The sequence below is a fragment of the Mus pahari genome, chromosome 12 (genome assembly GCF_900095145.1).
Source record: "Mus pahari chromosome 12, PAHARI_EIJ_v1.1, whole genome shotgun sequence".
NCBI lineage: Eukaryota > Metazoa > Chordata > Mammalia > Rodentia > Muridae > Mus > Mus pahari.
The window spans coordinates 82,288,670-82,314,050 of NC_034601.1; the positions used below are offsets into that span (position 1 = coordinate 82,288,670).

General features: G+C 50.9%; 2 protein-coding genes across 2 annotated transcripts in view; one reads left to right on the forward strand and one right to left on the reverse strand.

Annotated features, from left to right (window-relative positions):
- C12H21orf62 (chromosome 12 C21orf62 homolog) overlaps nt 1-25,381 on the reverse strand; it is a 206,136-nt gene that overhangs the window by 163,093 nt on the left and 17,662 nt on the right. The window lies entirely within an intron of this gene.
- Olig2 (oligodendrocyte transcription factor 2) lies at nt 4,926-8,079 on the forward strand. Its single transcript, XM_021209602.2, has 2 exons — nt 4,926-5,123; nt 5,769-8,079. The coding sequence occupies exon 2, from the start codon at nt 5,824-5,826 to the stop codon at nt 6,793-6,795; it is 972 nt and encodes a 323-aa protein (XP_021065261.1). The 5' UTR covers nt 4,926-5,123; nt 5,769-5,823; the 3' UTR covers nt 6,796-8,079.

Here is a 25,381-nt window from a genome sequence, read left to right on the forward strand (position 1 = left end):
AGCATGCCACCTGTTTACCCCCCCCGCCCAACCCCCAGTGGTTCAGCCTGGCCTGAAGCCAAGGGGCAGCAGCCTGAGCCCATCTCTGCTTCCCGGGACCAGGGCTCCGAGGAAACAGCAGGTGGCTCACTTCGCCTTGGGAGAGCCTGGTAGTTGAGCTCAGGGTTGACAAGGTCTACTTGACTTGCCTTAAGGGGAGATGCTGCAACTCCCAGCTTCTCTCCCCCCCCCCCCCGTGATCGTGATCCGAGGGGCACCTTAGACCTCATTAAATCTCTTGGGAACTAGGTTAACTAGATGGGGAAACCTAGTTAACGCTACCGTCTATGTGGCATGTGCATAAAACTCAGTGTGGCCATCGCACTACTAACCCTCACTTAGAGTTACTGACTCACCTCGGTCTGGGGACTGCAGGGCTCAGTAAGCTCCAGCCTGGGGAAGGAGCGCGGAGAAGGAAGAAGGGGAGAGAGTGTGGGAGTGCTGGGTGACAGGAAGCTCGGGGTGGAGGAGGGCTGGGTCCCAGAGGAAGGTGGGGAGGATCACAAAGGGATAGGAGGGGTCTGTTTACAAAGGTGAGAAAAGAGCCTTGAACATTCTACTCCTGAGAATAGGTCCGTGGAAAAGAGAAGCAAGGGAGGTCAGAGCCCCTCGGGCTGAAATGCTCAAAGGCTGCGCCTTGAGGGCCCACAGCTGGGTGCAACAGTTGCTGCGGTTTTGTCCCCCCAACACCCCCCAAAACCCCACCTATCCAGAGTAGAATGACAAGCAGTGGTAATGGGCTCCACTCCCTCAGTATGTGGGGTGCTCCTGGGTCTACCCTACCAGGGAGGTGTTGGAAATAGTACAAGTGCCTCCTATTACCCAAACCCACCAGAGGGAATTATCTATCACCTCTTGTTAGCCTGGGTGGGTCTCTTCTGCTCTCAGAAACCAGTTGCTTATCTAGAATCCTGTCTATGCTGGCTAAATCCACTTTACTACTAAAAGGGCACACAGGACTCATCAAAGGAGGAGGAGGATTCCCAGTAGATGCTCGGAGACCTGTACCCCCCCCCCACCTAAACCTCCACATCTCACACACTGGAGTAATTCTGAGGAGGCAGGAGATTAGCTCCGGAGCAGTGGACCATTCCTGACTTTGGTCAAAGAAGCAGAGGACAAGTGACTCCTGGACACCTAGCAGAGGCAGGAAAGAGAATGGATGTTTAGAACAAAGCTGTTGAAAACTTGGAACCCAGTCCCAACCTTGACCTCTAATCAGTGGGATCTGTAAAATGGGGACAATGACCTTTCAATGCCAACGCCAAAGAAGGAAATGGGCAACCAGTTTGTGCGCTGAGCTCAACAGAAGTTCATTTCCATCCTTGTCCAGCCCTATCCGGATGTCATCCCACCAAGAACTTGGATCAGGACAGAGATGCATTTCAGTGGCTAGGATAATTAAGAGCAGGTGGCTGGGACCTGGGAAAATAGCTCACATCTCTCCAAGACTTAGTTTTCTCTTTTGTAAAATGGGAGCGATGCTTCTCTTTAGGGCCAGCTAGAGAGTAACTGAAAGAGCCAGTCAAAACTGGCTAAGCGAGCGCGGAGGGGGGGGGCGGGGGTGCTGCAGCTCAGATAACCTTGAAGCAATCACTAGCTCTGCCATTCTAAAGGCTCACTCACACCCCAAAATCCGGAGTACAGAAATGACCTGCTCATTGAATACACCAACAGATCTTTGCCCACAGATGCACTGTTTTACTGTTACTAGTCCTTGCACAATTGCTTGAGAAGGCCCTTGGAAACGTTCACCGCGCGCACGCACGCCACCTGCCAGGCAGGCAGGCTGACGTACAAAACCCTGGCGAGGTCCGGCTGGGGCTCCACGCTGAGTTTTGCCAAGCTCCGCCGGGTTTTGACTCCTGGAGTGTCTTACCGCACACGGTTGAGCTCCAAAGCTGCCATTCTACAGTCCTTCTGGCTTCCGGACCTCCAGCCCTCACTCTCCGGTGCCAGGAGCCTTGCCTGCCACCGCCACCCCGGGAGGATTCTGCGCAAGAACACCGCTCTCCTTGGCAGCCAGGCAGAATCGCTGCCTGAATGCTAGTAGGAAGGAAGGAAGGAAGGGAAAGGAAGGGGGAGAGCCAGGACCAAATAGGGAACCCGGGAATCAGTGGGAGGTCTGCGCCCTGGAGCCCCGCGAGAGTCGCCCCAGCCGGTTTGGCACTGGCTCCTCCTGGGCCGCCAGGCTGCGGAGCAAAGGCCGGTCCTTACACGCACCCGGCCTTTTGTGCAAAGGCAACACAAAGGAGAGGGGAAAACACGTCTTCCGTTTTGAAGGAGGAGGCCAACATCTCAGGACGCCTAGGCAAGCCAGGAACTCCCGGAGCCCGGCCGGCCGATTAGCCTAGGCAAGTGAATTCTCCATTCCCAGGGAAGGCATATTGGTCCAGCTGCGTGTGTTGGTTGGAAACGCGTCTCTAGGGCCCACCCAGGACACACAGGCAGGAGCCAGATCCTGACACGGGCGAAAAGTGTCTCTCGGACCAAGAAGGACTAGCGGAAGCTAACCCCGACTAGTTTCCGATGGGGTGGGGGGGAGTAAAGGAGACGCACGGAATTGTGTCCAGCCTCCGACTTGCCTCAGAGCCAGAGACCAGGGGACACAGATGGCCCTCAGGCGGCAAGCAGCTCTCAGACGAAAAGAAGGCAGCTGAGGGGAGAAGGAGACAATTGGGAGCTGCACGTCAAAGCTTCCGACTTAAGGAGTGAGGATCACGAGATGCCTGGAACTGCTGGGACAACCTAGTTAGCTAACCAGGCTGCTACACTAGCCACAGGGCTAGGGGAAGTGGTGAGGCTGGGGGCGGGGGAGGGGGATACGCAGAGCCAGCTAGCGCTGCGCTCTTGCCACCTTCCGGCACTTTTTCCAGGCTCGCCGCTGTAGAAAGGGTTCCCCAACTTTCGTCCGGGTCTCCAACTCCAGCTTCTGGACCAAGTGTACAGAATGTCAGGCAGTTCTCCCGCAGACTTCTGGACGCAGGACAGACAAACCAGTAGAACACAACAAAAGAAGGAACCTGGGCGCTCTCTCGGATGCTCCGGGCAGTCACACTAGCCTGGGTGGCTGCCACCTGATCTCCCGCACGTTGTACCACCTGGGGTTTGTTAGGGACTTTGGAGCTCCACACCCCAGCTGGTGGCCCCACAGAGCTCACCCCCCCCCCATGTACGCCCTCTCTGCGGTTCGCCAATGAAGGCCCAAGAGCGGTCCTCACATGCCCAAGCTCCTAATCCCCACCACAACCCCCGTGTGACAGAGTCTGCTAATTGAACGGTTATGGGTCATCCTCATAACCGTTGGGCGACATTATCACCACGCTTCAATTCTTCATGTTTTAAATACATATTTAACGGATGGCTGCAGAGCCAGCTGGGAAACACGCGGGTCGGAAAACAATGCTTCAAGAAGGCATGGGACAGGGCAAACGCGCCAGCCCACTGGGCTCTCTAGGGTGGACCCAGGGGGGAGACTTAGTACGAAATGAGGAGCAATCGCCTGAGTTTTCATGCCTGTTCTGACTTTACTACAAGAAGACCAATTGCTGTTTGTCTGCTTGCTTGTTAAAACTACATATGCGAATTCGAATACCAAGCAATGGGAAGTAACCCGAGAAAAGACCGTTTAAACTCCGTGAGAAAGAATTGGCTCCTATGTTTGGGGGGCGGGGGAGAGGTAGCACCCGAGATCTGTAAAAAAATAAATAAATAACCCAACAAACAAAACGCATTTGAGCTGGAAATGTCCGAATGTGAGAAACAGTTGGGGGGGGGGAGACAACCTGCTGCCCCCATGCTTGAGCACTGCCAATTGCTCGCATCCATAGTAGGCAGGGCCACTATGTATGGACCTGGCCATATTTTCTCCTGGAGGCTTGCTGAAATCAGTTCCTAGGTTTTTACTTCTGTAAAATGAGTGAGTGTGTAGTTATCTCTAGACTATCCCAGGCAATTCTCCCCATCCAGTTTCTCAGCTTGTGTGTGTGTGTGAGAGAGAGAGGGGGGGGGGCTGCTACCCATAAAAGACGTCCCAAGGCTGCTAGGAGTGTGTTTTAAGTATCAACTCCCACCCACAGCCAAGAGCCTCCGACAATTCTTTGCAAATAATGTTGCCTCTACTCCAAGTCTTGGGCGCCAAGATGATGTTGGAAGTTCAGTCGTTACCATCGACGCGTTGGCGCTTTGACTGTATTGAAAAATAGGTCTCCGGACCTTCTACAGAATCTAAACTTTATAATGAATTGCGGTTTCTTCCCAGAGTGCTAAGAACCTTTCTCCTGCTTCCTAGCCCGCCCCGTGCTCTCCAAGGCCATGCCCCCACCTGGGGGCGCTACCGCCTGTCCCCGGAGCTGCAGCAACTGCCACTAAGTAGAAAAGAGCTGGGGGGGGGGGCTTCTGCGCGGCTAGTGTATTTTATGCAACCCCAAGTGGTCACAGTTTGGTGAAAATCACTGGATAGATCGGCGGCGGGAAAACAGGAGGGGGCGGGAGGGCTAGCAAAAACTCCAGGTGTGGCAAGCGACCTCAGTGTTCATCATCAGCCACAGAACTGGATGGCCATCGGACGAGTTTGTAGAGTCCCCGTCCCATTCCTTACCCTGGCCTGATGCTACAGTGACAATATTTTTATAGAAAGTTGCAGGCGTTTCCTCTCTCCCAGGGTCCCTAGCCTTCTTTACCAGCCCCTGTTAACCCACCCGCTTCTTCAGCTCGCCCTTTCCTCTCCCTGCCCAGGTCCCTCCTCCCATCCCTCCTCGCGAATCTCTCTACCGCGGGCGCCCATTGGCTGAGTGCTGAGAGGAGGCGTGTGCCGGGCCAGGCGGGTTTCATTGAGCGGAATTAGCCGGGTGACATCAGCTTCGCAGCCCCTCGGGCCGGCCCAGCTCATTGGAGCCTCTGCCCCTCCAGGAAAAGCACATTGTTCCCGCCCCCGCCCGGACCACCGCCACCGCCGTCGCCTCCACCCAGCTATAAAAACCAGCGGAACCCCGAAAGGTGTGGATGCTTATTACAGACCGAGCCAACACCAGCGCCCAGAGCCAGGTTCTCCTCCGCAGCGAGCACCTCAAATCTAATTCACAGTAAGTGTCCCCGCCCCTTAACTGCCCCAGCCTAAACCCCGAAGACCGACTTCTCCAACTGGACTAGGACTTAGGATGCACCCTACGTGCTGGCCTGCTGGCCGAGATCCCTGGGTGCTTACACTCACCGCAGCATCCCAGGCTCCAATAACTCCTGTTGCGAGTCTGCATGCTAGCCGCGCGGTTGTAGAAGCAGCGCTTGGAATGTGAATCCAATGCGGGCTGTCGGTGCGTGTGCTCACGCTTGCCTGCGTTTGCTGCGTTGTGTAGATGGAGATAAGGCGGATGCGTCTGAGCACCAGATAGAGATACTTCTCTATTCAGATCTCCGGCCCAAAGAAAAGTCCTCATTTATTCCAGGCGGGACTGAAGAAATAAAACCTTTAGAATGTCCCTCATTGAGGGCCACCCAGGAGTCCCTGAAATAAAGTAACCGGTGAATGAGCATGGGAGGAGAGAGATTTATTAGGATCACTTGCATGCCCCGGGCTGCTAGAAGGCCAGACTGCCGCGGGGTAGATGCCAACCACCTTTGCGGGTACCTTGAGCTGCGTGCAGGCGGGGACAGCGATTGTCTCACTTCTTTCCCTACCCCGTGTGTGTGTGTGTGTGTGTGTGTGTGTGTGTTTCTCTCCTCTTCTCAAGTTCGGAAGGTTGAAAAAAGAAGGATCCTTCGAAAGCTTAGATCATCCCTGGGGCCATGGACTCGGACGCCAGCTTGGTGTCTAGTCGCCCTTCATCCCCAGAACCCGATGACCTTTTCCTGCCCGCCCGGAGCAAGGGGGGAAGCAGCAGCGGCTTCACAGGAGGGACCGTGTCCTCGTCCACGCCGAGCGACTGCCCGCCAGAGCTGAGCTCCGAGCTACGTGGGGCCATGGGCGCGACAGGCGCGCATCCGGGGGACAAACTGGGCGGCGGTGGCTTCAAGTCGTCTTCCTCCAGCACCTCCTCGTCCACGTCGTCTGCGGCCGCGTCTTCCACCAAGAAAGATAAGAAGCAGATGACTGAGCCCGAGCTGCAGCAGCTGCGCCTGAAGATCAACAGCCGCGAACGCAAGCGCATGCACGACCTCAACATCGCCATGGACGGCCTGCGAGAGGTCATGCCGTACGCACACGGTCCGTCGGTGCGCAAGCTCTCCAAGATCGCCACGCTGCTGCTGGCGCGAAACTACATCCTCATGCTCACCAACTCACTGGAGGAGATGAAGCGACTGGTGAGCGAGATCTACGGGGGTCACCACGCCGGCTTCCACCCGTCGGCCTGTGGCGGGCTGGCACACTCGGCGCCTCTACCCACTGCGACGGCGCACCCCGCGGCCGCCGCGCACGCGGCGCACCACCCGGCCGTGCACCACCCCATCCTCCCTCCCGCAGCCGCCGCCGCAGCCGCCGCCGCAGCAGCAGCAGCGGTGTCCAGCGCCTCTCTACCGGGCTCCGGGCTGTCCTCGGTCGGATCCATCCGTCCTCCGCACGGCCTGCTCAAGTCACCGTCGGCAGCGGCAGCCGCTCCTCTCGGAGGCGGGGGTGGAGGCAGCGGTGGCAGCGGTGGCTTCCAGCACTGGGGCGGCATGCCGTGCCCCTGCAGCATGTGCCAGGTGCCGCCGCCGCACCACCACGTGTCCGCTATGGGCGCGGGCACCTTGCCGCGCCTCACCTCCGACGCCAAGTGAGCCGGCCAGCGTGGGTGCGTTCTGGAGAGCTGAGGGCTGCGGAGCAGCGCGGACAAGCCAGCGCTGGGGCTCCGGGGCTCTGTTGCAAGAAGGGGAGCTGGACCACGGGCTGGGCCTAGGGGATTATGGGGAACCGAAACAGTGGGAGCATTTGGAGCGACGGAGAGGGGGCGTTCGCTCCAGAACCTGGTTGACTCTTTGGCTAAACACTCCGTGAGTCCGGGAGGCGCCATTGTACAAAACGGCCACAACGCGCGGGTACATCCATCCCTGGAACTTCCTGCCTGCACCCCCAGGAAGTCTAAAAACTGACTTTCCGGTGTACAAAGATTGACTCCCTGTCTGGGCTTAAACAAGACGCAGAGCACTGCACTTGATTCCTTCCTCCCATTCCAGGCGGGGTAGGAGACTCCCAGGAACCACACTGCAGAAGCGACCTCTGGGCCTCACCCTGCAGGTTCATCCCTGGCCCAGTGCCAGACACTAAGTTAGTAGACGCTGGCTTGGGTATCAGAAGCACTTAGGGTCCTGTTGTCTCAGAAGTGTGACCTTCCCTCCCGTCTCTCCTGTTGATTTGTAGTTTCCTAACAAATCTGTGAATTTCCTTTTCAGACCACACGAACAAGCTTTACAGACGCTTAAAATAGCACTTGTGGAATGGAATAATCCCAAACTACCGATATGGAACTAGATGCTTTTTAGGTCTTATTTTTAAATAGAACGATCCCCCCCACACACACACACACACAACACACATTCTAAGCACACATAATTTGGTTTCTTACCCGACTGGGGACGCTGTTTTTTGGTACCTGGGGGCTTGACAGAAGAACAACATCAAAAGTTGCTGTGAATTATAGTTTGAGCTATCTGGGAGGGGGTATTCTGTTGGGTTTTTAATAATTTCTTGTGTGTGTAAATATAATATCAACGAAGTGCGGGATGCTAAGCTCTTTGTTCACGTGACTCTCCCTCCGTCTAAGCCCGCTGTTTTCTTTCTGTGTCGTCGCCCTCCCCCCCACACACACACCTTTTGCCACCGTTAACTCGAGGGGCAAACCCCTTCATGCGCGCTCCATGGCGCGCCCTGCATTACAATGTGGGCTTTACTGCGCCTGCCTCCTAACTTTCCACCTCTCCCGCGCTGCCCCTGCAGAGTGTATCTATCACCTGTTTTATTTTTGTAAAGAAAAAGAAGTGCTAAATAATATTTATTACTTGTTTGGTTGCATAAAACGAAACAAATGATGGAGTGTTGAGATTTTAAATAAAATTTAAAGTAAGTCAGGTGTTTTCAGTTTGTGTGAGGGCGGGGGGGGGGGGACAAGGAGATGCTAGGGACAATGATTCCTCTGGGGACGGATTTGTAGTTCGTTCTGCTGGCTTGGCCTTGGAGAAAGATAAGGGATTTTTACTACTTCCTCCCTCCCCCAACACATGTTTTCTTTAAAAGAGCACGCTCTCCGGATGTGTATCACAGCTTTCTTGTGCTTTTTTTCCTTACGCCTAATTGGAAACTCCTTTTCCCTTTCTATTGAAAATAGAGATAGTTTAAGAATGAATTTTCTTTCCAGGAGTGCCGAACTTTGGACCTTCAGGGCCAAGGACCGAGCCTCTGCGGAGGTTCTGCGAACAATCACAAAGCCCTCTTCGGCCAAGAGTTTCTTTTCTCTATGCTCAGGAGCGTTTCCTGGGCCCCACAGCACCCTTGGATTCAGCTGAGAGCCGGACTCTTGGGTCCCGGTGTCCCGAAAAGCCTGGGAAATTTGTGCAAAGCTCTGGAGGGGCGTTTGATGAGGACTCACCAGCCTCTTCCATCCTTTCTCCACATTTGCTATCCGCCTGCCCGCCACCGGCAAAGTGTGGGCGCTGGGAACCTTCCTGGCCTTAGAGGCTTAGAGGCGGCTCTCTTGCGGGGGGGGGGGGGGGGGCTGTGGATTTTTCCGGGGCAACGTCTGTCTTTTCACAGTCACCAGTGTCTTAGAATCCTAAAGAGTAGTGCAAAGGAAGAGCTTTACTCTCAAGAGTGATTCTAAGAGAAAAATTTAAAACTTCAGTTTCCTGGATAAAACTTGAGGCAGATTCGGTTCCAGTCGCCCCTCTGTCACCAATCTCTGAAATGTCAGCCTGATGCCAGGCGTCAGATCCTTTAACAGATGACATATTGGGTGACCACTGGCAGACCTAGACTTGGAAACAGGAGAGTTCTTTCTGTTGTTTTTGTTTTTGTTTTGTTTCTTACCTCCGTGCTGGGCTGGTTCAGGAACCCATGACTTGGATCCCAGTGAAGGTAGACCTAATGTGGACCCATGGGCTAGCTCTGGGACAGGAACAGCTCCTTCCTCCAGTGGGTAACCTCAGACTCTGGTGCCCCCACAGTGCTGTGGGCCCTACTTAGCTTATCACAAAGGCCTTCATTTTTTTTTTTTCCTCCTTAAAACTAGGAGGCATATGCAATTCCTGAGGGAATGGAGAAAGAAAAGAGAAGACCAAGCTCAGGAAAAGGCAGGGTTCAGCAGGGTCTAATCCTGATTGTTCCGAAATCCCACTGAAAATAAAAGTCTGGTGTTTGAAACTGAGTCCAGCCCCAGATGCAGACACATACCTAGGGATGCTAGTATGTGGGAAATCCCCAGCACTTAACTAAGAACCTGGTGGGCCAGTGATGGGGAATGGCACAGTGTCTGAAGCTTGTTCACCCAGCGGTGCTCTGCAAGCCTCTGCCCAGGCCTTAGGCACAGAAGGCAATTGTTACAATGAAAGAAATCAAGTCTGCTTTGCCATCTCAGTCCCTAAGTATCTTAGAGGGGTTCATGCTAAGAGCCTCCTCGCCCCACCAATGATGTAGTTAAGTTCAGCCAGGCTCTGGACCCTCCCCTGAGACCTTAGTCTGAGCTGTTCAAAGCCCTGGGCTGCCAGCTTCCCTGGCTTTGGGGGGTTGGGGAGAAGTGCTTACCAGGAAGCACAACAGACCTCCAACCAGCACTGCCAGCTCCTCTCCCAGGGTAGCCCTAGGCTGCTGAGGGTCAGGGTAGATGCTAGCTCCTCTCCCAAGGTAGCCCTAGGCTGCTGAGGGTCAGGGTAGATGCTAGCTCCTCTCCCAGGGTAGCCCTAGGCTGCTGAGGGTCAGGGTAGATGCTAGCTCCTCTCCCAGGGTAGCCCTAGGCTGCTGAGGGTCAGGGTAGATGTCTCAGATCAGTAGTCGATCTACCTTGAGAGGGGACAGATCACATTGACTTTTGTGGGCCCTTAACCAAGGCCTCTACACAGCCATGCCCCTCTTTGTGGCCTTAGTGATTCTTCAGCTTTCAGGCAAGGCTTCGCCCCCATCCCCACCCCACCCACAGAGGACTTGTCAGACACAAGATCTGAGGGACTTTGGCTAAGGCTTAAGCTCAACTGGAGATGGAGTAGACAGAGCTCAGAAAGCACCCAGGAGAGGGGCAGAGTCACCTCCCCTACAACTGTCCCCAGGGTCTCCACTCTCCCCATGGACAGTCATAGAAAAGGGTCCAATTTCCCAGGCTCAGGGTTGGAGGATTTGCCTGAGCCATAAGATATCTCTGATGTCACTGAGGAATTCCACATCCTAGTGACAGTGAACAGAAGGTAAAGCAAACTGGCAGACCATGTGGCTATGCCAATGGAAGAACACACTGGGGGGGGGGGGACAGGGATCACTCCCAGTGAGGCCCAGGACTTCAGTGTGCCAGGGACACCCCAGATGATCTGGTGCTCCTTCAGCCAACCAGGCAAGACCTTCTTCCTCCTTTTCCTTCATGGGGTAAATGCTCCTTTGTAATTTGGTTTGGGTGTCTGGGATTGAATCTTGGGAAAGATAACCAATCGCCTCTACTGCTGTCTTACTCATTTACTTACTTTTTAACTCATTTTGAGACAGGTACTTACTAAGTTGCCCAAGGTAGCTTTGAACTCATCTGTAAGCCAGGCAGTCTTTGGACATTCAATCTTTCTTCTTCAGTTTCCTGAGTAGCTGGAATTCCAGACCTGTACCAAGAGGCCCACCTATGGTACTGTTTAACCCTCCCTCACCCAGATGATATTCTCCTGTACTCCATGATAGAGAAATGTCTGTTTCTTCTTAGGGCAAAATCAGCTTAGAACTCTGAACGCTGTTAATTAAGTACCTCCATGCTGCCCTCAAACTCATCTTAGGCCCCAACACCCCCCCCACCTGAATTAAACTCCGTTTACTACTGCAGACTTTTGCTTAGTCTCCCCCCCCCCCATCAGTACCAGAAGGGGTCAGAGGAAGTATTTATGAAGAGTCCTCTATCAAGGGCCACAAGACATCTTGTGGGTGAGCAACTGTCTCTCAGCATCTCTGCAGACCTCTGAAGGGAACCAGAACCAGCCCTGGCTGTTCACAGAATGAAGTTGCCCCTCCTAAGTCTGCCCACACTGCCAAGGAAAGGCTCAATAACTTCCAGAGTTAGCATGACCAAACCAGGTAACTACTTCATCCTCTGTCAGAGTGAAGGGGCATCTGGAATAGAAGTGAGGGAGAAAGTATGGTCCCATCCCGGTGATCCTCACTAGATAGAGATCACCACCCCAACACACACACACACACACACACACACACACACACACACACACACGCACACTCAGCTCTCTCCCAGGAGCTGGGCTGTTCGCATGGCTGCATTGCTGCATTGTCTGGCTGCAGGTTAATGAAGGCAGGTGGGTGTGGTTAGGACCCTGAGCGGAGCTGGCAGTTCAGGCTGTGAATAAAAAAATAGGACGAGGAGGTGGACACGTTTATTGAAAACTAGTGGGCACAGCACTTTGTGTGTCACACTTTGTGTGTCAACTCGTGGGTTTTCCGCAGGAGGTGCTACTGTCCCAGGTTCAGGCCAGAGATCTATGTGAGGGTAACAGACTAACGTAAAAACTGACCAGAAACTCAGGCAGCACGCTTGTCCTGCCAGTCTGTGACAGAACCCATACCAGCCCCCACCCCCACCCATCCCGGACTGGCTTGGCTCCAACAGGGAAACTCGAATCTGATGCTGCTCGCCCTCCCCTCCCGCCCCACATACACACCCTTAGTCGGCTTTAGGGAAGCTCTTGGGTGCTCCCCCTAGGTGCTTGGACCCCATCTGTCCCTGACGCCTCCATCTGGGTAGCAGGCTGTGTCGACAGACTTTTGCAATTAGCGGCACGGATAGGCGCGCTGCAAGGGTGGAGGAAGGGCCGGAGCAGGTGAGCCGCGGAGGCCCGCTCATTAGGGACTGTCGTTACTGCCAGGACAGCTGCGGGTCCAGTATCAGCCGGAATCCCAAGCCTCAACTCCTATAGGGTTGCGTTTTCCGCGCCTGGAGAGCAATTCAGAAAGGGAAATTCACGTTTGCGGAGAGAGACCAGACAGACACCAACCCCGGTGCCAGAGGCAGTGGAAACCAAAGCCTTTTGCTGGCAATGTGCATTCACCTCTGCGGGACTTCAGACCTGTGTTACAACACCCCAGCTCCTCCAGCCATCTCTGTGTACCATACCGCAGGCTCACAGAGAGATTGCTTAGAAAACTCTCTTTGAAAGGTGAGCGAGGGTCCGCTCCTCCCCTCTGCTTCCTAGATCTCACAGGTGGGCGCAGAGGATTGGCCCGGGCTGCTTCGCGCTCTGCACAGGTTCTAAATGCAGCAGCTCCTGTGGCGCGTCCATCCATTAATGAAGTTGGTAACTGTGTTGGTGTCTGGGGTTGAAGAAAAGGTCGAAGGGAAGGTCTCCCTTCGAGAAGCAGGAACACAGAACCAATCAAAAGCTCCTACTTCTGTGTGTGGACCAAATCGTCTGCTGAAGGGTACACACATCCGAGCAGACTTATACACCTAAATTCCCATTCACAGGTCCACCCACACCAGCGTTTGCACTGGCTAAAGGGCACACGCTGTTAGCTGGAAGTTCTCCACTGAACAGCTGAGATCTGTAACCTTCTCCCAGGCTGGTTGGAGAGCTAAGGTTCTCTACAGTCTCTGTGAGTCGATCTTTCTCCGTGTTCCTCTACTCTCTATTTAGTGGACTCGACCGCACAGAAATTCCACCCTCGGGCCAAAATTAGGCCACAAGCAATTTCCCTCTCTTTCATCTGGGAGCAAAAGCCCCGCCGCCGTGGAGATTTTAGGGGCTTCCCAGAAGCTGTGTGATGCCAGATCAGAGTCTGTTTCCTCCGCTGTAGAATGGGGACAAGATGGGTATTCTCTACCCTGCCCTGAGCAGAGCAGGCTCTGCCCAGGCTATCAGAAGCCCCTGTGTCCCCCTAGTGCAGAAGCCTTGGGAACTCCCAGCTGGCAGGAAGACAGTTAGGCCCTCTGTCTATGCCCCTCAGACGACCAGCACAGCACCATTCTGAAGTACAGCCAGGAGCCTCAGAGAGAGGAGACACCTGGGAACCGGGCTGGGGGCGCCCATCACGGCTCCCCCCAGCTTTCGCCTGTGCAAACTATTCAGGCCAAGTCAATGCTAAGGAAGACACTGGAGGCCAGTATGGCTTAGCCAACACAGGAAGGAAATTACTTCAGCCAGCCCAGAGGGGCACTGGCAGGCAGCTTTCACTGCAGGGACAGGGAGCCCAGGGCACCCAGAAGGCTCCCCAGCTTTTCCAGATCAATTCTAGCATCTGTGGATCAGGCTTCCCATCCTTGTCTTTCTCTCCCAATGTCTCCTCCACTGGCTGGATCAGGGCTCCAGCCCTCGCCACCCACTCAGCAGCCCAGCCCTCCACCACCATCCACTCCTTTGCCTGTTTTAATTAATTTAAAAATTATGCCATCAGCTCCTTCTATCTTACCCTTTCCCTATTTTGATTAGGACAAAAATTAAATGTTGTAAGGGATGGGGAGGTAGCTCAGCCAGAAAAGTGCTCAATTCACAAACACAGGGACCAGAGTTTGATCCACAAAAACATGTAAACCCATCAGGGAGGCATTCAGATGGGTTCCTGGGGCTCCCTGGAAAGCCAGACCCAGCCTACTTGGTGGGTTTGAAGCCATGGGGAAGACCCTGTCTCAAAACCAGAAAACACACCAGCTAACCAACCAACCAAAACCAAACCAAAAAGTGCCAGGCACCCAAAGAAGGACACCTGAATGACACCTGAAGCTGTTTCCCAATCCACTCTTGAATCCTTTAACGAAGCATGCACTGCACACATCAGAAGACCCCAGGGTGACAAATCCAAGGTCTGCTCATCAGCTGCCATACAACTCCATCCTCTGCTCAGGGCAGCTAGAAACCTGCACAGAGGGACTTCAGAAAAGTGCTTTTGAGGTAAGAGCTTTGAGGCTGAGCCTTGACTAGAGCAGGGAAGGAATGGATTTTTACTCCTGCAAATCAAGGGACTGTGATTCCCACAGGAAGAAGCACAGAAGCTCTGCACATCATGGTCACAGTCCCCCCCCCCCTTTTATTGAAACTAGATTCTTTTCTTACACTGCATATCCTGGTCACATTTTTCCTTTCAGTCCTGCACACACATCCTAGCTTTCCCATCCCCTTACCCTGCTCTATGGTTCTTTCACCTTATGCTAAGCTTGATTATCCGACCTCCTTGCTAAGCCCGAGCCCAACCAGGCAGTGCTCTGCTAACCACTGGGTGACACACTGAACAAGTGCTTAGTGATGGATCACTGAATGAATCAGCACCTGCAGGTGACTTTGGGCTCAAAGCCATTTTGTTATGGAGAGTAGAAGCTCAGAGCTTCCCTGGGGAGCCATACTTAAGACAACACAAGCAAAGTCTAGTCCTACAAGGTCCATCAGATTGAGTTCTCCTTCCCCTCCTCCCCTAAAATAATGTTTTTGGGAAAACCCTGGTGTCTTGGAGGTGTGTCTTACACTGGTCCTGATGCACATAAGAGATTGTGTGAAATGACCAGTTAGGACCCAAGCATTTCCTAAAGCTGAAATGGAACATTCTCCATGGTGAACAAAAGCTGATCAAATACAAGAAGACTTCAGATCTTGAGATGAAAGACCAGCGTTTGTGTGGAGTGGGCATATGGGTGGACAATTTGTCCTAATTCTTTGGAAGGCAAACTCTTTGGACTAAAAAAAAAAAAAGTTTAGTTGGATGAGTCTAATTTTTAAAAAGATTATTTTATGTGTGTGAATGTTTTGTCTGCCTGTGTATATGCGTACCATGTGTTTGCCTGGTGTCTGCAGAGGTCAGGAGAATATGTTGGGTCCCCTGGAATAGGAGTTACAGATGGCTGTGAACCACCCTGTGAGGTTTGCTTAGAACTGAACACTGAATATGGGTCGTCTGCAAGACCAACAAATACTCTTAACCACTGAGCCACCTCTGTAGCACTGTGTGTGTGTGTGTGTGTGTGTGTGTGTGTGTGTGTGTGTGTGTGTAATGAGGTCTGGGAGATGTGTCAATGTAGGGGGGGTGCTAACTGTGCAAACCTGGTGACCAGAATCTGGAAAACCTATGTAAAAAGCCTGATACAGTGGCTGACATTTATAATCCCAGCACTCTCCCTCAGGGTGGGAGGTGGACATAGGAGCCTTGGCTGGAAGCTCTGGAGCCAACTAGACCGGATACCTCACCTAGCAGCAGAAAGGGAGGCTCTGGCTCAACCAGGTGAGAGGCCTGACTGCTGAAAGCTACCCCTGACCCATGCGCCCTAAGTGCCTATGTGCCCTAGGTGCCTATGTGCCCTATGTGCCTATGTGCCTTATATGCTCTATGTGCCCTATATGCTCTATGTGCCTTATGTGCCCTATATGCCTATATGTTCTATGTGCCCTATGTGCTTATGTTCCCTATGCTCCCTATGTGCCTTATGTGCCCTATGTGCCTATGTGGAGCCCTATGTGCCCTATGTGCCTATGTGCCCTATATGCCCCATGTGTCTTATGTGCTTATGTGCTCTATGTGCCCTATGTGCCCTCACTTGCTCAATTCACCCCCTCTCTCTCTCACACTCACACACAAGAAATCATAATTTTAAAAGTCCTCCTAGTAAATTAGAAGTTCCTACCAACCATCTGTGTCAAAGTCACAAACAGAATGAGAGCAATATTGTAAGGGGGGGGGATTGCCGCTGTCCAATTCGGACTCCCAGGGTAACCCTTTGCATTATGTATTCTTAAAAGAAGAAACACACACAGAGAGAGACAAACAGACAGAGACACAGAGACAGAGAGATAGAGACAGAGGCAGAGAAGTTCAGCAGGTATATTTACACCAAACGCAGAGCTCTCCTTTGTTGAGTCTGCTGGGCTGTGGAATACGGACTGCACAGCTAGGAAAATAATGTTGCATCTGAGGGCCGCCCTGTACTAATGTGCTCACACATCACAGACCTCAGTGGATGGCTGTGACCATGACCAGGCTTGCCCTGCCTGTCTCAGAACTCAGAGTCCACAGCCTGTCTCCAACTCTGACCTTCCTAGAGAGCCCGGCTTGTCTTTGGAGAGGTGGTGACTGTCCTTGGAGGAAGGGCATGCCCACTCTATCCAACCCAAAGGCAAATGTGGCAGGGAATAAAGAGCAGAGGTGTTCTCCTGTTAGACTGAAGCGTCCACATACAACAGCGACTTAGGACGGAGGAGACTGGGATTGGTCCCGTGTGCTGATACCTGAGGGTTACTCGTTTATTTAATATTCTCCTATGACTTACATGTAGTGTGGGGAACCTTGCCCTGCTGTCTCTCTCTCTCACTCTGAAGAGTCTCCTTTATCCTTCTACACACTGAGGTAAATCAGTGAGGAAGGAAGTTGACCCAAATCAATACCAAAACTACACACGAGCACACCAAGCCAGGGAGCTGAGCAGGGTGGGGTAGGGCTCGAACACCAGGGCATAGGGCTGGGCACAGATAGAACACCAGGCCATGGGACTGGGGGATAAAGAGCTCAATCAATAAAGTGCTGGCCTTGCATGAGTTCAGTCCCCAGAACTTTCATGAAAAAAGACAGGCTTGATCCTCAGGAAAAAAAATCCAGATGTGGTGGCATGCACTTGAATCTCAGCACTGGGAGATAGAAGCAGATGGATCCCTATGGCTCGGTGGATAGTCAGCTTATCCTATTTGGTGAGTTCAGGCCAGTGGGAGACCTGATCTCAAAACCAAACAAAAAGTGGCTGGCACCTGCGGAATGATACCCGCTGTCCTCTGGCCTCCATATTCACATGCACATACACGCAAAACCACACACACACACACACACACACACACACACNACACACACACACACACACACACACACGCACACGCACACACACGCACACACACACACACACACCTGGCCACATACATGGCTGCACACACACACACACACACACACACACACACACACACACACACGCTTCCAAGGAAATGTTCACCTGATTCCCTGCATTCTAAATGGAAGCAGCAAGCCCTGTGGTCCAGCCCCACTCATCCATCTGGAGGCAAAGGCTGCAGCAGATACGACTGGGCTAATAGCCCAAGCACCCTTGTCCTAAGATGAATCTGGGGTCTGATGGCCATCTTTAGTAATGAGCCACCCACAGAGCCATGCCAAGCTGCCCACAGAGCCATGCCAAGCTGCCCACGGAGCCATGGTCTCTTCTCCAGCTCACATCCCCATGGCAGGGCAATGAGGATGAGAGTGGAACACAGAACGCCACATCACACCAATGCCAAGGCAGAGGCACGCAGACACCAGGGAGGACTGTCAACTCTTCAACTCCATAGTAGACACTCAGGTCTGTTACTAACCAGTGGACTTCCAAACTGGTCTAAGCCTTGCTGTATTCATGGGGGACCCTTGCATGAGCCCCAACATCCCTAGCCTATCTGGGATGCTCAGCCGGTTTCCTGTTAATGCAGTGTGGCCAAGTATCTCCAGAGAGACTGAAAAATACCCATTACTGGGGAGAGGGTTTAAACCATTATCACAGCACAATCAATACAATGTGGTTGATAAAAGGACCTCAAACCAGTGAATTTTACTTGGAAGGGAAGCAAAGAAAAAAGAGAGCATAAGACCAGCAAGGCTAGTACCATATGCAGCAGAAGCAGACATGGGAGAAGGCCATTTGAATTGTGTGATAGGTGGGGCACAGAAAGACAGCTAGCTCCAAAAAAGCTTAGAGGAAGATGAAGTCTAGGGGGGTAGCTTGATATCCGGAGGGCCAGAATACCTTCTCTTTGTCACCCTCAATGCATAGTCCCCTTTCTGTGGCTGGGGTGACTACTCCACCACACCTTCCATCACGCCCAAATTCTAGGAAGCCAGAACAAGAAAGGCTGGGTTCCCTCCCCTTTTGGAGTACAAAAGCAATGTCAGTTCGCCCAGACTCCAGAGAGGCACTTAGTCATGTGGTCACATCCAACTGCAAAGGAGCTTGGAAAATATAGGTGTTATTTCACGTTAATCAGGTTTGACTCTTATAATGCTCCTGGTGGCTCGCGGCTACTGACTGGAGGGTGCATCTCTATGCTGTGAGACCACCGGCTACTTACTCAGTAGCCAGACCACAGTAAGCACACCCTCAGTCTCTAAGTAAGGGGGCTGACCAACACAACTTTATGTTCTTTCTGAGGGTTCCTAGAAAGGTAGCGCCTGGGGCTCGGCAGGGAAGCTACGGAAGAGGGAAGTGAGCCACAGGAAGGAGGATGTGAGGGGTGAGAGCTGTGGGTAGGCTGGGCTGCAGTGCAAGCCTGCTGCCTTAGATGTCCACACTGAGTTGGCCAGTAATTCTACTCTTGATTATCCTGAAGTTCAATGACCTGGATTGCTGCCCGGGAATACTTGTTCTTGTCAACAGAATCAGAGCCCAGGAGACTTGATGGCCCAGGACAGACTTTGAGGGACTCTGGGTCTGGCTTCATAGCATGAAATCCAGCAGAGGTGTTCAGAATGGCTGGTGACCACATCAGCTCTTTCCATACAGCACTACTTGGTGCATGGACAGACAGTGACAGCACTGACAAAGAATGCAGACTGTGCATTCAATGTGAATTCTGTCAGACATTGCATTTTATTTAAAGTTCCTGTTAATAGCCTTTTGTCCCTGAACTCTGAGATATAAGAGATGCAAGGAAAACAGAATGTGTCAGACTTTTGTTGCTGTGAAAAAAAATATCTACCACCAACAACTTAAAGAAGAAATTCTTTATCTTGTCCCACAATTCCAGGGGTCTCAATCCATTGTTCTGGGCTTCTCTGCTTTTGTACCTATGTTGGGTCAGAACACAGGGGCAGGAGAATCATGCAACAGAAGGTATTCAGATCATTGTGGACAGGAAGCAGGGGGAGGATGAGAAGAGGGTGGAAGGCAGGATAACGCCCCAAGGGGCTGCTTTCTCCAGATAAGCCTCACATCCCAAGGTTTCCAGTGCCTCCCACAACAGCACCTCCTGCTGAACACCTAGACTCCCACACGTGGGCCTGGGGGACATTTCAAATTTAAGTCATGACGTGGTGATTTTGCTCAGACAGCTCTGGGACAGGCTGTATTGCTTTTGCTGTTTCTTTACATTTATATGTAAGAGACAGAGTCAGAGAGACACAGAGACAAAGGTTTAGAGACAGAGGCAGAGACACAGAGGCAGGGTTGTAGAGAGACAGAGAGATGGACAGAGAGAGACAGAGAAGGGTCACAACTGTGGCTGCTGCGTAGAGATCAGAGGACACCTCACAGTTGATTCTCTACTCCACCATGTGGGTCCCGGAGTCACTCAGGGCATCGGGCTGAGGGCAGATGTCTTTACCCCTTTGTGCATTTTGCTGACTCCAGGATTATTTTGAAACAAAGAAAGGTCTGAAAAATGCAAGAAACTTGATCCATTTGGTTTCCTAACTTGATGTATTTACAATAAAGAGATAGTCAATTTATCTGCCTCATCTACTGTAGGCTGAATTCAGTGAAATGTTAGTGGGGAAAATTCACAGCAGTGCTAGGATTCTTCCAGTTGTACTGACTCAAGATCTGTCTTTATCTCTAGTTGCCCAGAAGAGAATAAAATCACAGTGACCACAAGGCAGCGAGTGGCAGCTTATAAAGATGACACAAAGTTGACATGTCGGAAAAGCACACATGTTCTCTTCAATTTTCTCTTATTTAAAAATATTGCCAAGTGAGGTGACACATGTCTTTAAATCCCAGAAATTAGGCAGAGGTGGGCAGATCTGTGAGTTTGAGGTTAGCCTGGGCTACTTCGTGAGTTCCAGGCCAGCCAGGACTAATTTTTTTTTTCACTTAGGAATACATCTAGATTCACAGAAATGCTGCAATGAACGTCGGACAAATATGTAAATTCTTCCTTAGGACATTAACATAGTTATTGTGTTTTCTTTTTTCTGGAGACAGTGTCTCAGGTATTCCAGGCTGACCTTAAACTTTCTGTGAAGCCAAAAATGCCCCCTGAACTCCTGACCCTCCTGCCTCTACCTCCTAAGGGTGGAAACTACAAGTATAAGCCACCAGTTGTCATTATGTGGGACAGGAGACCAAACCAGGGCTTCCTGAATCCTAGGTGACCACTCTAGCAAACGAACTACATCCTCAACCCCAGTTATGATTTAACTGAACCACAGGGACGCATTTCCTGACTGGTATTCTTTGTCTGTGCTTGAGAAAAGCAGTGTATCTAATTCAGGGTGTCACATCATGTTTCGAGCATGTCTATCATTAATGGTCTCCACCAAAGATTTGCTCTCCTCGTGAGCTCACAGCTCCTGTAGAAGATGCCACACACAGGCCAGCACTGGGGGAAGTAGAAGCAGAGAAAGCTAATCACCTGTGCATTAAGGTTAGGTGGAGGGATTTTGTCGGATTAGAGGGAAATGAGGTGAGCACAGTACACTGGGAGGAAGGATTAAAGTCTCAGGGAGTGGAAAGGGGCTGCCACACCCTAAGGGACACTAATCACAGGGTGGCAGATGATGATTCCTCTGAAGGAGGATGGAGCAAAAGGAAACCATACACAGCACAGCTCAGAGGTGGGAAGGGTCTGCTGTACAAGGTGGCCAGAGAAAAGAGGATCCCCCACCCCAAAGCTCCTGAGTAGGAGTCTAACCGTCAAGGGCTTGTGATGCTGGAAGATTAAGGCTTTAGAAGGGAAGGGGTGAGGAGAAAAGAGAAAGAGTCTTGGCAGAGTTGCCTCTGCGCATAAGGGAGAGATGTAGTCCACCAGACCTGCCAACCACAATGAGCCTGGTTGCTGCTCTGTGCAAATCTAGCATCTGCCTGGTTGACTCCAGGGGACAAGGGATCATCACCCACTGCCTGACTGATCACCTTGAAGCCCGAATTTTGTTGGAAATAAACGATTAGGTGCCACATTCGAACACTCAGTGGCTTGCCTCTCTCTCCAAAATTGTTTGCATTGACATTCTCTCTCAACAGCATAACCAGCATTTACTATGTGAGGTCTGTGTGGTGTGTGGTGTGGCATGTGTATATGTATGTGTGTGTGCCCATGTGTGTGCTATTTTTACACCAGAGGGGTGAAATCAGGAGTGTAAAAAAAACAAGGAAATCCGATACAGAAGAATCAGGCTTTCTCCACCTGGCATATGGCACTGGTCCCCAACTCTGGTCCCCAACAGTTGGAACACTACCTCTGCCTTTCCCCATTGTACTAATTCAACCTTTGTCATTTTGTTTTCTGGGACAAGATTGCTTAATAAATAGCGGGAGAAGAAAGCATGACTGACCAGGAAAGTGGCCATTACACAGTCTTCCCCAAATCAAAATGGAAAGTTACCCCAAACCATTGTGATTTGAGGCACTTAGCATCCTGTCATGAAACAAATATAACTTTAACCTCCAGGCTAATAAAACCACAAGAAATACAAGCCCAGGAGATTAGCATGAAGGTGACCTCAATGAATAAACTATGTCCTGCCCCACTGGAAAGGGAGCGTGATACTCACTGGGCTGAGGTGACAGTGAGCAGGGGATCGATTATCATGCTGAGATGACTCGGTGACCTGGTGGGACACCAGCTCAGAGAAGTCCAACAGAAGTCAGTACCCACAGCGTCCGGGCAGGAGGATACAAGGCTCTCCCAATGAGGTTCATGCCCTTCTCTCTGGGAGGACCAGCTACAGAGACGGCAGGGCTGATGAGGACACAGAATAATGCTGTCGTACATGGAGGAGACCCTCCCAGGTCCTGCGTGATTCCAGAGATGCTGAGAGATGGAGCAGACACGGTGCTCAAAAGTAGGGGCAGGTTAGAGGAAGACTGAGAATTTAAACAGGTCCTAGTAGGCGGATAAAGTGGAAACATGGACTTGAGAAAAGCTAAATACAAGCTCACCCTTGGGTTCATTCTGCTTAGAGAGCCTTCTGACTAAAACATGAGCAGAGTCCCAATTCTGCCTCACAAACCTGACTGTGTATCAAGATACCTGGGAGGAGACTGACACATAGCAGGGGAAGAAAGCTTGGCTGTCCAGGACAGCGGCTGTTACACGGTCTTCCTCGACTCAAAACAGAATGTTACCAAACACCATTGTGATTTGAGGCATTCGGCGGTGTGCCAGGAAACAAATATAATCTTAACTTCCAGGCTAATAAAATCACAAGGAATACCCACCCAGGAGACTTGCATGAATAAACTATGTCCTGCCCCACTGGAAAGGGACTCTGTCTGAATGCCTGGCTCTGCCTCTATGATGGAGGAGCCAATGAGCTAATCTGATGTCATCACCTCAGAGACAAAGAAAAAGAGGTTCAGAGGGAGGCTGTGATTGTTACTTCTCTCACTGTTATAACAGAACACCTGACAGAGCAGTCTGGTCGCTGTGTCAGCTCACAATGGAGAGTGAGGTCCCTCACAGCGGGAAGTGGGTGCGGGAAGTGGGTGTGGGATGAGCGTGGGTAGGCACAGTGCACCTGTGGTCAGGAAGCAGGGAGACGAATGCCAGTGGTCAGTTTACCTGCCCCCACCCCACCCCCGCTCACTGAATGGTGCTACTGTCATTAGGGTGAGTCTTGCCACCTCAACCTAATCTAGAAACTCCTTCTCAGATTTGGTCAGAGGTTTATCTGTATGGTCATCCTAATCCCTTCAAGCTGACAATTAAGATGAATTGTGACGTACTGTGAAGTCATTGACTTGCAATCTTTCTCCAGTCCATCACCAACTCTGTGCTTCAAAACACGGATATGTTTCTCCGGCTTGGTAGTATTCACCCAACCAGTCCTGACCACACACACATCCAAAAGAAAAGGAAGTCACTGCTCCTTCTACCCCCGAAGGAGGCTGTGCATGTCTTCTTCTCTATCTAAAGAATATTGTATTAGTCAGGGTTTTACTGCTGTGAACAGACACCATGACCAAGGCAACTCTTATAAGGACAACTTTTAATTGGGTTTGGCTTACAGGTTCAGAGGTTCAGTCCATTATCATAAAGATGGGAGCATGGCAGGGTCCAGGCAGACATGGGGCAGGCAGAGCTGAGAGTTCTATATCTTCATCTGAAGGCTGCTAGAAGACTGACTTCCAGGCAGCTAGGGCAAGGGTCTTAAAGCTCATACCCACAGTGACACACCTATTCCAACAAGGACACACCTCCAAATAGTGCCATTTATTTGCATAGCATCAGCATGGTATTAGATGTTATAATCAATCTAGAGATGATTAAAAGATATGAGATCATACGCACAGATTATATGCACTGCTTGTGACATTTCATACAAGGGAATTTAATACCTTGATCCCTTATCCAAGGAAGCCCTTGATTCAGTCACCCACAGTCAGCAGTCCCATAAGAAAGCTGTACTACCCCACTCCACCACACGTTTGTCTCTGGACACCTTGGGATGATTAAGCAGACCACTGTCCATTTCTGTCCTCTTTGTAGCATTACTCCCATGAGCCTTTGCAGTTCTTACCAGCTTCATACATCCTGCTATTTCTTCTCCACTTATCACCCAGGCAGGCATTGGCCTCTAACTTATATACACCCCTATACACACACACACACACACACACACACACACACACACACGAATGCATGCATGCACGTACACATGCAAGAGCGCGTGTACTCTTGCATGCACACACACAAATATCTGGTGCAAATGAACAAGTTAAATTTAGAATCCTCATTTTTAACTCATTTTGGCTCACCTGAACCCCTATTTGAGCCCTTGGTCCTTGGTCTCCTCTTCCTTTGTGTCCGAATTGACAATAATATGACTCTTGACAAGTTGGCCACCTGCTCTATCAGCAGCCACTCACCCTCTTCGTGGAAAAGCCACAAGCTCGAGTCAGTGTTCTGCTGTTCCGATCTTGAAATTCTTACTTGTTTTCCAACAAGGGATCTGGCATATGTCTCAGCAACATAGCCAGCATCATGTTTTGCTTTGTTTTGTTTTGATTTTTGTTTTTTTTTTTTCCTGGTCATAAGACTATAAGGTAGGGGAAAGAAAATCACTTTGTTTTTCTTTTTCTGAGAGAGATCCCAGTCCTTCATATAACCTTGCAATCATGCCTCTCTTAGGGAGAACTAAGGCTAGCTAATACAGCTTATTATTGACACACAGTAACCACTAATGTTAAGGAATGTGACTTATTACTGATACAATAGTAACCACTAATACTAACTAATACAACTTATACTGACATACTAGTAACCACTGAAACCAGCCTTCCCAGAGTTCTCTTCTGTGGTGGCTTCTTTCCACCAGTGTACCATGGGTGCTCTCCCTTATGACAACTGGGAAAAGTGGGGATCCCCAGGAAACCCTAAGCCATATGTGTAGAGGGTGCCAGGCTGAGAGCTGGTAGTTGGGTCACTGGAATCCACATTCAGATTTGACTGAATTCAGTGTACTAAAATGATTCCACAGTTTAATTTTTTTAATTAAAAAATGTCCCTGTGAGTCCCACTGACATTAAGGGAGGGAATCCAAGGTTTAGCACAAAAAAAGTGACCCCTGCTTAAAATGTAAGCATTTTACCTTCAAAATATGCTGGAAACCACCACCATGGCTGGAGTATGCCACTGTTTTTCTGTGAATACTGCATAAAATACCACTCCTACCCCAAAGTATACAATCCACTCATTAAAAGTCTAAGAAAATTATAATAAACAACACCATCTAATATTTTTTTTTTACTGAGAGTTGACTCTTGTTCCCAGCCCTTTCAAATGGACAAAGTCCTTTTCTACAGATGGTGGGGGGTGTTGTTGTTGTTGTTGTTGTTGTTGTTGTTTTAAGTTGAGTGCATAAGCTAACTCAATTCTAATATATTTCAAATATATTCATTATTGTCCATTAAAAACACACTACCATTTTGTGGTTCTGTGAGAGAGTGACAGAGCCTGGTTTGTCACAGCCCAGGGCATAAGCAATCATTGTGTTGCTTCATTAGCTATTCCCTGAGCTAGTACGAGGGACATATGTCTATTCTCTGTAACAAATGTGAGCAGCGGCAGGCGCCTCCGCTCTATGCAGACAACTCAGCACAAGTGTGAGCGCTCCCAAGGACCTGCGTCCCCAGCCTCGGGCACAATCAGCCCATGGTCACCAATTGGTTCCAGTTTATTAACAGCCTATAAACTTCTCATCTGTTCCAGGACTGGTTAGGACTGTCACCTGCAACTG

Bases quoted from the DNA above. Each gene is read 5' to 3' on its own strand.
- Olig2 (XM_021209602.2), top strand. From the start codon at position 5,824: ATGGACTCGGACGCCAGCTTGGTGTCTAGTCGCCCTTCATCCCCAGAA.